The sequence below is a fragment of the Podarcis cretensis genome (assembly GCF_951804945.1).
Source record: "Podarcis cretensis genome assembly, chromosome: 17".
Lineage (NCBI taxonomy): Eukaryota > Metazoa > Chordata > Lepidosauria > Squamata > Lacertidae > Podarcis > Podarcis cretensis.
Genome location: NC_137187.1, coordinates 35,910,913 through 35,925,770, shown reverse-complemented (window position 1 = coordinate 35,925,770; position 14,858 = coordinate 35,910,913). Strand labels below are relative to the sequence as shown.

Below are 14,858 nucleotides of genomic sequence, written 5' to 3'. Positions count from 1 at the left end.
GTTCCTTAAATTTGTTTTTTAATATTTTCTGCCTATTCCAAATTAATTTTAGGCTCTTCAGCTTATACTCAGCAGATGGAGGATCCTGAGCGAGAGAGTTCTGCTCATGATTTTTGTGCAGGAAAATAATAGATTCCTTTAGGATGTGGATTCTCACTAACCAGGGACACTGAGCTTTTTTAAAAAAGGAATTTTAAAACAGTATCTTTGTACCATTTGCTCATTTCCCACCCACTATCCTTGCTGAAATCAAGTTCCTGGATGAGCAAGAGGTTTCTGCATTCTTGAAAAACTGTATAATTTTTATGGTAAATGCATGTTGAACTTTGATTGGTAGAGTTGAAAGGGACCCTGGGGTAGAAAGTTAAGCGAAAGTCTCCTGCATTGTCTTTGTGCTGTTCTTTTCTCCCCTGGGAGCCAGCCGTATCACAAGGCGCTTTCTTGGAGTTCTTCCTGTCCTTTGAAGGTCTCCTTTTGCAGGTGGGGAACTTGAGAGGGAATGAATGGTTTCACCCTAGGGGCACGCAGGGTGGAAACTGCCTCTTTCCATGCCTACCACTGGATTGTAGTGCTGGATGCTTGTCTGAGACTTCACTTAATAGTAGGAACAGCCATCCTAGGAAGGGAGGGCATCCCAAGTGGGATTCCTCAGATTCCTCATGGCTCCTTCCGCGCAGTCTTGCAAATGCCTGTTTCCCGCTGCTCTTCCCGTAGGTGATGCGAATGACGCTCAACACCATGACCTGGCGACGAAGGGAAATGGTCCGCTGGCTGGTCAGCTGCGCCACTGAGATTGGTGAGTGCTTGTCATGTGGCTGCTGGGGCAGGCGGTCACTCTGCCGCAAAAATGTCCTTGGTGGCCACAATAAGGAAATTTTGTCCGTGGCATGATTATTTTCCACCTAGTCTTTCTCAAGATTGAATATACTGCCTTCGGCTGCACTTGAGAGTTGGTTTCAAAAAATTCCACTGGAAAAACAGTTATGTCTCTGTGGAGATGGCAGTATGGAGTCAGTGGCTCATGTGCTTCTGGCTTGCACTCTTTATGAAGATTTGCGGTTATTACCCCTCTATTATTGTCCATGCCGGGTCCCTCAACCATTGCCACTGTGTCCTTTCTTCTAGCAGATCAATAATAATAATAATAATAATAATAATAATAATAATAATAATAATAAATTTTATTTATACGTGCCCTCCCCAGCCAGGGCAGCTAACAAGCAATAATAAAAACAAGTTGATTGAAATACAACTTAAAAAACAAGATTAAAATGCAGCATTAAAACATTAAAATGCAGCCTCATCACAGGAGGAGAAAGTAAAAAAGAAAGAGGGGGAGGGAATCAAATTGATTCCAAGCCAAAGGCCAGGCGGAACAACTCTGTCTTACAGGCCCTGCGGAAAGAAATCAGATCCTGCAGGTCCCTGGTCTCATGAGGCAGAGCGTTCCACCAGGCCGGAGCCAGAGTTGAAAAGGCCCTGGCTCTGGTTGAGGCTAATCTAACTTCCTTAGGGCCCGGGACCTCTAGGGTGTTGCTATTTATGGACCTTAAGGTCCTCCGTGGGGCAGACCGGGAGAGGCGGTCCCGTAGGTACGAGGGTCCTAGGCCGTGAAGATGATCAGGTGACAGCAAAAACTGCAAGGGCAGTTAGAATAAGATCTATTATTTGATGATTGATGTAAACCCCGAAAATGTATTTTCTGTAGTTAAGCTTTTACCTCTATCTTCAGTACATTTTTTTTTAATTGCCATGGGCAGTGGCTGATGCAAATAAAGATTTTTCTGATTCCGATTCCTTGATGGGTCCTGCTTCTTTCCCGCCAAAGGGACGGCGACCTCTTGGGAGCTGCACCTTCCCTGCTTCTGCTTTGCCTGCAGGGCTCAGGGTCCATACCTTGGGGGTGGGTGCCCTTTGCTTCGTGACTTTTGCGCTTAACCCCCCCCCGCCCTTTCCCTTTCAGGTGTGCAGGCCTTGATGAACATCATGCAGAACTGGTACACGCTCTTCACGCCTATTGAGGCGACGACCATTGTGGCGGTGACGGGCACCACGCATGCGACGCTGCTGAGGCTGAGCCTGAGCACAGTGCAGCGGGAGGATCTGTGCAGCTGCGCACGGACGCTGGCGCTGCAATGCGCCATGAAGGACCCGCAGAACTGTGCGCTGCCGGCTCTGACGCTTTGCGAGAAGAACCACGCAGCTTTCGAGGCGGCCTACCAGATCGTCCTGGATTCGGCAGCCTCCGCCGGCATGGGCCACTCCCACCTCTTCACCGTGGCCCGGTACATGGAGCACCGCGGGCTTCCCTTGCGTGCCTACAAGCTGGCCACCCTGGCCTTCTCGCACCTCAGCATCGCCTTCAACCAGGACACCCACCCCGCCCTCAACGACGTCCTCTGGGCCTGCTCCCTCAGCCAGTCGCTGGGCAAGAACGAGCTGGCTGCCATTGTCCCGCTGGTCATCAAGAGCGTCCAGTGCGCCCCCATGCTCTCTGACATCTTGCACCGCTGGAGCCTTCCGCCCCCGGGCCTTGCCTCACTGGGTGGGGGGCGCCGCGGGGCGGGGGGCGCCGGTGCCGGAGGGAAGCTCTTTGCGATGGACAAAGCCCCTCTTTGCCAGCTCCTGGAGGCCGCCATGGCTGCCTACATCAGCACCACTCACTCGCGCCTCACCCACATCAGCCCCCGGCACTACGGCGAGTTCATCGAGTTCCTGGGGAAAGCCCGCGAGACGTTCCTGATGGCGCACGAAGGGCACATGCGCTTTAGCCAGTTCCTTGACAACCTCAAACAGACCTACAAGGGCAAAAAGAAACTGATGTTGCTCGTGCGGGAGCGCTTTGGCTAGGGGCTGCTCTGGGGCGCGCATGCTTTGGCTTGGGGGGAGGGTGTTCAGAGGGGCACCTCTCTCCCCTTGATCAGAAGGACTTTAGCTTGGAGGGTGGGGTGGTAAGATCTGTTCCCCTTGGGGCACTAGTGCTTTGGGGGCGGGGTGATGAAGCGGAGCCTGGACTTCTGCCTGGGTTCAGAAAACCTTTTACTTTGGAGGCGGGAGAGCAGCGAGGTCTCTCCTTTCTTCGGCGGAGGTGCTCCGGGGCTGTAGCAGATGGGCCTGCACTTCAGCTGGGGGTCCCATGTGGAGGCCCTTGGGGTGGGGAGGGTTTTTTCCCCCCTGCAACACCTGGGCTGAGCATAGCCTCTGTTTGAAGCCTGAAGCCCCAGCTGCTCCCTCGGCTGCCTCAGTGGGGCAGGAAGGAGTTGGGCTTGTTCTTTGGCTCCAGGAGTTGCCGGTTTTTCAGTATTAACTTGCAGGAATGCAAACAGGAACCCCCCCCCCACTTTGGTTGAAGGGTCCAAGCCCTGGCAGGGTCTTGCAAGTGGTGGGGGGTCCAGTCCCATGGAATTTCACAGCTGCTGTTCTGATGTCATATTTCAAGCCTAGCGAGTCGATTTGGGCTTTGTTTATGCAAGCTCAGGTGGGATGCATGAATGCTGATCATCTTCCCTGCTGAGACCCGCACGGGCTCTCTCGGTCTCCCCCCCCCCCCGATCCCTTTAGGTCTGAAGTCCCAAACCTGTGTGTTGAAGTCTGGAGACTCAAAAGAGGGGCTTGAGTGTCCTTAACAGGGCTGGGGTAGGCGACTCGTCAACTTCTGATACCTCCTTGCACTGATAACATTTAAGTTGCTCTCCCTTCATGTCGAAAGCACCTGGAGCAGAGCCCCTAGTGCCAGAAGAGGGGGGCGAGGAGTGTGCTCGCTGCCGGAGCTGCCTAAGTTTTTCTGGTGCAAATGTTCTCCAAGAAGTTGAGCGACGAGGGGAACAGCTTCCTGCTGGATGAGCCAGTAGAAGAGTTGCTTGCTTTTGGTCTGCTAGTGGTAGGTGGGGCACATTCTGGGGTTCACTCGGCCCGCTCTAATGAAGCAGGTAGTTGCCCACATCCACTGAGGCCAGGAACCCTGCTGCATCCCTTTTGTGGAATTTCACCTTTGCAAGAGACCAGGAAGGCATAAGGCATCTGTCTCGGTCCCCAAAATGGGGTGTCTCGCATACGTTACATTCCCCCACCCCCTACCCTGCTGCCACAGAATGCAACCTGTCACTCCAAGCCAACGGGTTTCTCCAGTCCCTCACCCATTCTTCTAATTCCATTTGTGCATGGGGGGGGCATCCTTCTCCCCCCTGCTCTTTCCTTCCCAAGCATGACTCCCTAACTTCCCCCCACCCCTACCAAATTTGTCAGTATTTCAGCTTTCCCTTCGGCTTTTAGCTTAGCTTGTCGGTTGCAGGTTGGCGCCAGGCCCTACTTGCGGGGGTTGGGGCACTTTAGCCATTTTTGGGGGGGCCCAGTGTCCTCTTCTGTCCCAGTCCCTCTAGAACTACCTTTGTTTCCAGTTAATGGCCCTCAGACTCCTACAACTGAAGGATTCCCATTCTCTGGCTCCTCCAGTCTAGAATTCTGGAGCTGCTGGTGGGTAGACAGTTCATACCTCAAACCTCCTTCCCTGTTTCAGGATGATGCTGTGAAGTGCCAGGCATGCCAGAAATGTTTTGCCCTTCCAGGTGGCTGTGCCACAGTGATCCAATAAACACCCCCCCCCCAAAAAAAAAGCCTTTGGATGCTATTCGGGAAGATCTTGGGGCTCACCCCTTGCGCCACACATGACTTGGTTGGTTGGCGCCTGTTAGATCTTGCCACCTGGGTGTCTTGCGCAGCCGGTCCGGTGTTTCCCGTGGAGGAAGGCGGGGGGGGGTCTCTAAGTGGCCCTAGTGGGGTGCTAAATGGTATTTCCAGAGACATCCCGCTCCAAAATCCCACTTCTTTTTTCTGCTGGATAAAATCTACTCAGGAACAAACCACAACAAGCTCATGCTACTAATTAGATTATTGTGATGACAAGATAATGTTTTAAAAAGTTAATATATATGAAGAGGCCAGGGGTCCCGAAGGGGCTCCTTTTCGTGCGCATGGGGCCAAGGGGGCTGCGTCCTGCGCCCAGCCCCTCTTGGCCCTTAGTGTTGGTGGAGATGTTGGTGTGTTGCACAGCTCCACTTTGGAGCCAGCTAGTCAGTTAGTTTTAAAGTTTCTGGGTTTATTTCTTTGTTTCCCTGTATTAAAAAAAATCCTGTAATTTTGTAATTTTTTTTTCTATTTATTGAATCATTTATTGTATTATTTTGTAAAAGGTTTAACATAAACCGCAACATTTGTTTTTTTGGCTTCTCTTTTGGAGATGGTGTGTGTGTGTTGTTTCTCACTGTTTTCTTGCAAATGATCCTCAAATGAATTGACTCACCTTGGCTAAAAAGGTAAAAGGACCCCTGACCATTAGGTCCAGTAGTGGCCAACTCTGGGGTTGCGGCGCTCATCTCGCTTTATTGGCCGAGGGAGCCGGCGTACAGCTTCCAGATCATGTGGCCAGCATGACTAAGCCGCTTCCGGAGCAGCGCGTGGAAACGCCATTTACCTTCCCTCCGGAGCGGTACCTATTTATCTTCTTGCACTTTGACGTGCTTTCAAACTGCTAGGTTGGCAGGAACAGGGACCGAGCAACAGGAGCTCACTCCATCGCGGGCATTTGAACCACTGACCTTCTGATCAGCAAGTCCTAGGCTCTGTGGTTTAACCCACAGCGCCACCTGCGTCCTACTTTGAACCAAAACCCCCACAAACACTGACTTATATGTGGATGCCCAGGGTGCTGGGGCAACGCTGCTGAAGTTGGTGCTTCACTGCTTCCTTCCACTCTTGCTGCTGCTGCCAAGAAAGACACTGTGTTCTCACTGAGCATTACATCCAGCCTCGGCAAACAAGGTTTGCTTTGGGCTTTCTACCCATGGTTTGTTTAGAGGAAAGAAACCACGAGCCAGGGTTGAGACACGATGCTAAGCAAGACCATGAATTCTTTCCCAGAAGTACAGGGGAGGATCAAAGCACCTGCGATCTCAGCAGCACATGCACTCCTTTAAAGCACAATCTATAGCTATGGCTTAAAGCAATGTGCCAATTAGATCTTATTTGTACCTCCAGGACTAAAATGCACATTAAACCTCCCAGCTTTCATATTTCCCAAATGCGCCAACACCATTCTTTGGTTAAAAGGCATATCAAAAGATGCTTAAAATATTCAGAAATATGTGTGCTCAGAGAAAATACATTTAGAGATACAAGTACAAATGCATACTTTGTGCGGGATGCATGCTGGAAGAGGACAGACCAGACTTTTGAGTAAACATACATGCACATGGGTGACATGGGATTAGGCTGATTTGCCCATCCCTGCCCTTAATCTAGGTTTGTCCCTGTTCCATGCCTTCTTGAGCATTGATGGTTCAAATGAGCTTCTTCTCATGTAACATCCATGTCTTCATTTGGTACAGGATTCCATAATCAGGTTGGGTATAGTGGCTTGTATCACAGTGTGATCATGAAGTGTTCCTTCATGCCCTGAAAGACAGAAGTATAAGGAAAGCATACTGAATTTTTTTTGCACAACCTGTCCCAAAATATTGCTGTGCCTGTGGCAGAAAGTCTAAATAATAGGACTTTGACAAGTATATTCAAAGGTAAATTTGAACACCACTGCTATCAACCTCCAGTCACTGAAATGGTTGCCTAGCTCAAGCTACCTATTTCTCAACAAGTTTTGGGGTGAGGTCCCTGGCAAACCTGCAGGGCAGTTGTAGCACTGAGAACTCTAGTCATAATACAAGCCTTGAGTGAAACCCAACAGTGCTGGTTGGGACATTTACTTCCAGATTACATAATCCTGAGTCACAGGGAGCAAGTAACGACTGGCACACAGCATTTAATTATTAGCAGCATGGTGGCAGTGCCCCTGAGCCCCAGCCTTGATACTGGGTGCCGCATGGGCAGATAAAGAAAGCAGCCTTGCGCTAGATGAGTAGCGGCTGTTTTGTGGGTCTTTGAAAGCTTTCTCTGAAAGCTGATCACCCAAATTTGAAATGCTTCTTGGGGTGTTTTTGCGTGTGAAAGACTGAGAGAGACAGACAGACCCACCTGTTCCCACCTGTTTCCTGATTGGTTAAATGCACAGGTGACACTAGTACAAAAAGCATTTGTTGCATGGCAGCTGTTGGGTTGTGGCTGTTGTTGCACTCTGTGTGTCCGCATATCACCCAATCAAAGCGATGGTACCAACTGACAACATGAAGTGCCAATCAGTCAATGAAACCAAACATGAAAATTAAAACATTCTGCCAAATGTTTGCATAGAAAACAGCAGTGTAATATTTGGCACCTATTTACGCAGGAGAAGAGGGGTGGCAAACTGAGGTCAGCTCTAATTCCTGTAACACAGATTTCACATGGGAGCATTGATGAGGATGTCCTTGTGTCCCTCTGTTAATGGGGCTTCAAGCAATAGTCCTCTCTGGGTATCACTACTAAAAATTTGGAGAAAGACTCCTATGGCACCTTGAAGCTGGGAGCAGAGGAGGCACACCTGTGGCCTTCCAGAAACAGATTGTACCTTTTTGGTACACCACTTAGAGACACTGGTGCTCAATAGTACATAAGTTGTTCAAACAGGAGATTAAAAACCAGCTCATTTTAACCATACAATCAGAACAAGTTTGCTGTTCAAGTGCTGGAAGTGTGATCTCAGCAGTGTCTTGAGTGCCACAGAGTAGGGTCCACTGTTACTGCCCACTGGATGGAGGGGAGTTGGAGCCCAGTGGCCTCTGTAGGGCCACACATTCCCCACTTGGGTCTGAAAGGGGATCAGGTTTTCTTGTGGCGTAAAGGACTCTATGTAGCCTTTAGCCTTCAAAGAGGAGAACCACCAGGAACATAACAGCACTCTGGGGCAACTGGCTATTCCTTCTTGGGTTTATAGCTTTCAGAGCCACAGTGGCATTTCCAGAAGGCGTAAAAACAATAAAACCAAGGACAGTGGCAGAACATCCGAAGAAGTTGGATCCATTAATCTTTGAGGCTCGGTTTCTGCTCTAAAAGACTAACCCTGCCTGCTGTGTAGCAGAAGTTAGACATGCCTGAATTTTAATTAACCTAAAGGTCAACAAAGCCTGACTGACTACAGTGCCACAATAGGTAAAGGTACCCCTGACCGTTAGGTCCAGTCATGGACAACTCTGGGGTTGTGCGCTCATCTCGCTCTATAGGCCAAGGGAGCCAGTGTTTGACCGCAGACAGCTTCCGGGTCATGTGGCCAGTATGACTAAGCCACTTTTGGCAGACCAGAGCAGCGCATGGAAACACCGTTTACCTTTCCACCGAAGTGGTACCTATTTATCTACTTGCACTTTGACGTGCTTTCGAACTGCTAGGTGGGCAGGAGCTGGGACCAAACAACGGGAGCTTTACCTCAGGTTACAGACACTTCAGGTTACAGAGTCCGCTAACCCAGAAATAGTACCTTGGGTTAAGAACTTTGCTTCAGGATGAGAACAGAAATCGGGCGGCGGCAGTGGGAGGCCCCATTAGCTAAAGTGGTGCCTTAGGTTAAGAACAGTTTCAGGTTAAGAATGGACCTCCGGAACGAATTAAGTTCTTAACCCGAGATACAACTGTACTAAGTAAAGCGAGCCACAAATGTGCATGTACTGATTTATATGTATCGGTGCAAAATTATAAATAAATGCTATAATTTAAATATAAATATACGTGCCCACTCAGCCTGCTATTGATGGGCAACTTTATATTTGAACTGGACTTGGATCAGATAGCCCTTCAAATAGAGGAACATCTTCAACTCCTGTCGTTTCTGCGGACACCTGACTATCCTCACAGTCTGTCTTACATCTTTAAACAGAAACACTGTGTTGGAGGGCTGGGCTGGTGGTTCTTCCAGTGGTGCATGGGCTGAGTCAGCTCACCTGGATGCTTAGTGTTTGTTTTCCTCTTGCATGATAGTAAAGGATGACTCCCGTCCAGGTTGGCCAACTCAGGTAGGGCCATGACTGGCGGTTCCGTTTTGCAATCGTAGTTTCTTTCCCTGGAGGTAGTTGCATGGATAGCACACAAACAGCCAGATGCAGCAAATTTAGGAGGAAATAGATACAAGCTAGACCATAAGGAAGGGTGGGGCTGTGGTCTAAACCACAGAGCCTGAAGGTAGGCGGTTCAAATCCCTGTGACGGGGTGAGCTCCCGTTGCTCAGTCCCAGCTCCTGCCAACCTAGCAGTTTGAAAGCACGTTAAAGTTCAAGTAGATAAATAGGTACCGCTCTGGCGGGAAGGTAAACAGCATTTCCATGCACTGCTCTGGTTTCGCCAGAAGTGGCATAGTCATGCTGGCCACATGACTTGGGAAAACTGTCTGTGGAGCAGACAAACACCAGCTCCCCCATCCTGTAAAGCAAGATGAGCACCGCAACCCCAGGGTCGTTCACGACTGGACTTAATTGTCAGGGGTCCTTTACCTTTACCTTTACCTTAGACCATAAGTAAGGGTGCTCAGGCAGGGACAGGTCATGTGCAAAACTCAGCCGGATGAGTCACCCAAATCAGCGCTGCCCACACAGAGGTTGATTAGCTGGGTGGGGTGGCCCTGAGCACCTGTTTCTCAGCACCAGCCTGACTGTACCAGGCCCAAGGGAGGTCGCCTGTATCATGGAGACATGAATGTGGAAGATTCAGGACAGACAAAATAATGTGGAATGTGGAAGATTCAGGACAGACAAAATAATAATAATAATAATAATAATAATAATAATAATAATAATAATAATTTTTATTTATACCCCTGTCCTTCCCAGCCAAGGCTGGGCTCAGGGCGGCTAACAAGCAATAATAAAAACAAGTTGAATGAATACAATTTAAAACAAGATTAAAATACAACAATTAAAATATTAAAATATTAAATGCAGCCTCAGAAGAGAGTACTTTTTCACTAGCAATGGACCAATCCAGCCATGTCAGTTTCTCACTAATTTTTCCAACCACAATTTTAAAATAGTAACTTCGTGAAAATTTGCCAGCATTTTTGTGCAAATCTATCCTACTATAGGGTTGCCATACATCGGGAATTTTCCAGGCATAGCTGGTATTCAGCTCCCTTAAGCAGCATGCAGGCAGAAATCGCTGAAATGCCCAGCAAAATCAGATGTATGGCAGCCCCTGTCGGTAGCGTAGATTTTGGTGATTTTCATTTAAAAAGAGCTCAAAAACTTTTTGTTGTTGAGATTTTGCAAAAAAAGCTGAAAACTAAAAAAAAAACCTCAACAACTTTTGTGTCTGGATTTTCACTTTTTGAAATATAGCCACCCTAATGTACTATATACCTTTTTATATACAATTCTGCCTAATAGACCCATTTTTGCAGAGCGATTTCCCCAAATAGAAAACGCTTTTGTATTTTATTTCACTAATATATGCATTTGTTAAGTACTCTGTTTCTTAATGTATGTGTTACCTGGCTGGCAAACTGCTTTGCAGCATTTGCAGAAGGGGGCATTTCCAAGGATGGCCATGTTTGTTTCCTTATCATTTTAGAAAGTGAATTAGGTAGCTTGACTTTTTAAATGCGAAATGAATCAAGTTTCTGCTCTGGCCCTGTGCAAACTATGAATCTCATTCCCCCAACCGGTAATGATGGCCACCAATCTGGATAGATTCAAAAGAGGCCTAGACAAGTTCATGGAGAACAAGGCTATCAAGGACTCATAGCCATTGTGGCTCCATCCCTTTCCAACTTTTTTGACCAGGAGAGCAAAATCTTACACTAAGCTCCTTGGATCAAAATATAAGCATCACAGTTCCGATTTCATGTGCTGTTGTAGCCATTGGTGTCACAGAATAGTAGAGTTCGAAGGGATACACAATCTCTCTGTTGCCTATTTTGGTGGCGCTGTGGCCTAAACCACTGAGCCTGTTGGGCTTACCAATCAGAAGGTTGGTGATTCGAATCCCCACAATGGGGTGAGCTCCCATGGCTCTGTCCCAGCTTCTGCCAACCTAGCAGTTCGAAAGCATGCCAGTGCAAGTAGATAAATAGGTACCCCTGTGGCGGGAAGGTAAATGGCATTTCCATGCGCTCTGGTTTCCCTCGTGGTGTTCTATTGCGCCAGAAGCAGTTTAGTCATGCTAGCCATGTGACCCAGAAAACTGTCTGTGGACAAACGCCAGCTCCTTCAGCCTGAAAGCGAGATGAGCGCTGCAACCCCAGAGTCGCCTTTGACTTGACTTAACTGTCCAGGGATCCTTTATTTTGTAATATCAGTTGCTAGGAATCACAAGTCTGGACAGTGGTGCACAACATTGCCCCTTGGGAATGCAGGATGAAATAACCCAGGGAACCAAAATATCTCAGCTTCTTGGTCTCTGGATTTCTCTTGGGTGGCAGGGAACACAAATGTCCTTTCCTCCTCCTCACTAATGAACACAGCACAACCCCCCAGAGAGGGGTCTCTGTGCAAGTCCTACTGAAATGAACGGGCTTGCTTCAAAAGGTCAGAGCTTCCCACCACCCTCTCTTGTCCTCATTGATGGCAGCCTAAGATCTGCCATCACTCACCTCACCTCTTGGTAATGCTGCCCTCTGCTGGCTGCTGCCATCCACAATGGCATTACTGGACTTCTCAATAGGCCACTTGGGTTAAGGAAGGACTCATGGGAGTCTCTTTACCCAGTTGGGAACTGGAAAAGGGGTGCCTGCCATTTGGCATTTTGCATTCACTCGTTCCTGGTGTGTGCAGGATGCTTCACTGAGGTTCTTCCCTAGACGCTGTGCCCTAGTCAACTCAACCAGAATGCGCACACATCTGGGCTTATTATTTTTATTTCATTTCTATACCGCTTTATAGGGACATGGGTGGCGCTGTGGGTTAAACCACAGAGCCTAGAGCTTGCCAATCAGAAGGTCAGCGGTTTGAATCCCCGTGACAGGGTGAGCTCCCGTTGCTCGGTCCCAGCTCCTGCCAACCTAGCAGTTCAAAAGCACGTCAAAGTGCAAGTAGATAAATAGGTACCACTCTGGCGGGAAGGTAAACAGCGTTTTTTGTGCACTGCTCTGGTTCGCCAGAAGCGGCTTAGTCATGCTGGCCACATGACCTGGAAGCTGTCCGCGGACAAACGTCAGCTCCCTCGGCCTATAGAGCGAGATGAGCACCGAAACCCCAGAGTCATCCGCGACTGGACCTAATGGTCAGGGGTCCCTTTACCTTTATACCGCTTTATATTTTTATATATAAATGCCCGGCTGGCATTGCAAGAGCCAGGCAGAAATACACTGAGGACCGCCAGAGTCAGCCAAGCCAGAGTTGCGCTTTCCCTCTTCCGCACACCTTTGAAACAAATGGGAGTCTCATTCTTCTACAGCAGGCATGGCCAAACTTGGCCCTCTAGATGTTTTGGCACTACAACTCCCATCATCCCTAGCTAACAGGACCAGTGGTCAGGGATGATGGGAACTGTAGTCCCAAAACATCTGGAGGGCCAAGTTTGGCCATGCCTGTTCTATAGTTTATAACTGTATTATAAGAAAGGGCTATAAACTCCAAGTTGGAGGAACATGGCTTATAGAAGCAAGTAGTTATACGACATCAATTTATCCATCGTTTCCAGTTGTGATTATTAAGACCTGTTCCTAGCACGTTGCCAATTAAGAACCTGAAGGCTGAAATCCACAAACCTGGATCCAAAACGAGCGACCCTCTGGCTGCGGGCGGCGAGGGTGTGTGTGCTTAGGAGATTCAAAACTCCACCCCCCCCATGCTTTGAAATGGGAGTTTTGTGTGATCCTGGGTGACCAACTCATCCGAACAGCGACGCCCCGCGGCAGCCGCGCCTTCCCTCGCGCGGGATCCTCAGCGGCAACGCTCAGCCTCGGCCGCGAGAGGGCGCCGCGCCCCAGCGCATCCTCGGCCCGTGCGCTACGTGCGGGCGGCGCGGCTGCTTTTCCGCCGGCGGCTGTTCCCGAGCAGCCGCTTCGCCCGCCTTCCCGGCCCACGCTCGGGCGCGCCTCATCCGCCGCTGGGCGAGGAAGCCGCCGTTGCACGCGAGGGAAGCGCTTGCTGCTGCTGCGGCGGCGGCGGCAGAAACAGCGCCCGGCTGGGCCGAGGGAGGCGAGGGAGGCGAGGGAGGCTGGGGTCCCCCCCCCCGCTACAACATCTGGAGACCCATCATCCCTGGCCACTGGTCCTGCTAGCTAGAGATGATGGGAGTTGTAGTCCAATCTCTGGGGGCCCCAGGTTGGAAAAGACTGGCTTAGCTGCATGGGTGTAGCCAGGATTTATTCTTTTGTTGGGGGGGGGGGAGCAGGTTTTATGTGGCGGCCAGAACCAGGGTATCTGTGATGCAATGGGTCACTTAGTTAAGTATTTTAATTTACTTGATTTGAGCTGAGCGGCTTCCCCCTTTCCCCCCTTACACTGCAGAATCTTAAATAAAAGGTTTTAACTTTTTTTTTTTTAAAGGAAAATCACTGAAAAAAATCAACAGTTCTAATATGGAACTGCCATATGCCTAGGTTTTCCTGGGCATTTGAACGCTTTGCAATAATTCTGCCCGGACGCCATTTTTGATGGACGAATCCCAGCTGTTTCCGGAGAGTTCCAGATATATGGCAGCCCTAAGCTATGCCCATGCCTAGCTGAGGTGGAGCCCCTGCCCCATCTGGCTGGGAACACAAGACTGGCACCAACAGGCCGCCTCCTCTCTTGCCCTGGCGGCCCCCTGGCTGACCCTGGGCCTGGCTCTTTGGACCTTCAACAGGAGGACATTTGCATTGCTCTTTTCAATCCCAGTTCCCCCTCAAATACTTCTGCTTGGGCCTTGACTCATTTCCTTTGTGTGCTCGCTTGCTCCTATTTTGGAAAGTTCCTGGGAACTGGGGTGCCTTCGAGCTGCTGGTTAACAGTCCTGTGCAGTCCTAAGCCCCCATTTCCTTTTTTTAAACTTGCAACATATCCTTGCCACAGAGGAAGTATGGGTGGCTTGTGGGTGCTGCTTAGTCCTTGCCCGCTGCCCACTACCCGCCTTTCCAACCCTGTGGTTGCATTGCAAACATGGCGTTGGAGCACAAAATGCCTGGAAGGGAAGTTCGGGAGGGGGGCAGGGGAGGTGACAGGTGGCTGAATAAGAAGGATTAAGCATCTTCTCCCCTCCATGAGGCCTAAGAGCCTCTAAGGATAGCTGGGCTGGGCTGGGAGGGCCCGGGCTGGGTGCAGCCGACAGGTATCTCTGCTTAACTTCTAAAATGGGAGGTTGAGGTCAGCGTTCAGACCTCTCTGAACATCATACTCTTTGGCAGATGAAGGTGATGGACTATATGGAACTGGTGGAAATGACTGGCAGAATCCGAGACCAGGGAGAAGAGTCGGTGGAGGAAGATTGGAGGAAATTTAAAGATTATTTACAGAAACATTGTAAAATTAATAACTGTTAGAAGGATGTTGGAATAATACTATATGATTTTAGCAGGAATGATATAAAGGATTTGGGAATAACTGACTGTTAATTGGTGAAAGGAGGAAAAGTAAAGTTATATCAAGATAAATTACAGGACTAAAATTTTAAAAGAGGGAAAGGATTTGCTGAAATGGATAATTGATTTAGAATACAAAAAAGGGAGGTGTGAGGAGGTCAAGGAAATAAGCTAATGAAAGATAAGTAATGAGAAGATTTGCTGTACTTTTCTTTGTTTTTTTGTTTCTGTTTAATGGATTTTATTTTTCTGTTTTTTTCATATTGTGATGTGCTGTTTTGTTTTTGTTTAATGTGGTATTTTTACTTTTTCTTTCTGTAACCTTTAAAACTTTAACAAATATTATTTTTTTAAAAAATGAACATCATACTCTTTCAATGGTTTGCTCTTCCCCCAGTCCATTGGGGTGGGGGTGAGGACTACAGTTCTAGATTGTGGGTGGGATAGAG

At 48.8% G+C, this 14,858-nt stretch overlaps 1 protein-coding gene across 1 annotated transcript in view; it reads left to right on the top strand.

Annotated features, from left to right (window-relative positions):
- Positions 1 to 4,615, top strand: part of ZSWIM4 (zinc finger SWIM-type containing 4) — a 40,184-nt gene extending 35,569 nt beyond the window's left edge. Inside the window, exons 13-14 of the mRNA XM_079959990.1 lie at positions 715 to 796; positions 1,964 to 4,615. Of these exons, the coding sequence (XP_079816116.1) occupies positions 715 to 796; positions 1,964 to 2,850 (969 nt within the window). The 3' untranslated portion in view covers positions 2,851 to 4,615. The remainder of the gene's footprint in view (positions 1 to 714; positions 797 to 1,963) is intronic.
- The last annotated feature ends 10,243 nt before the right edge of the window (positions 4,616 to 14,858 follow it).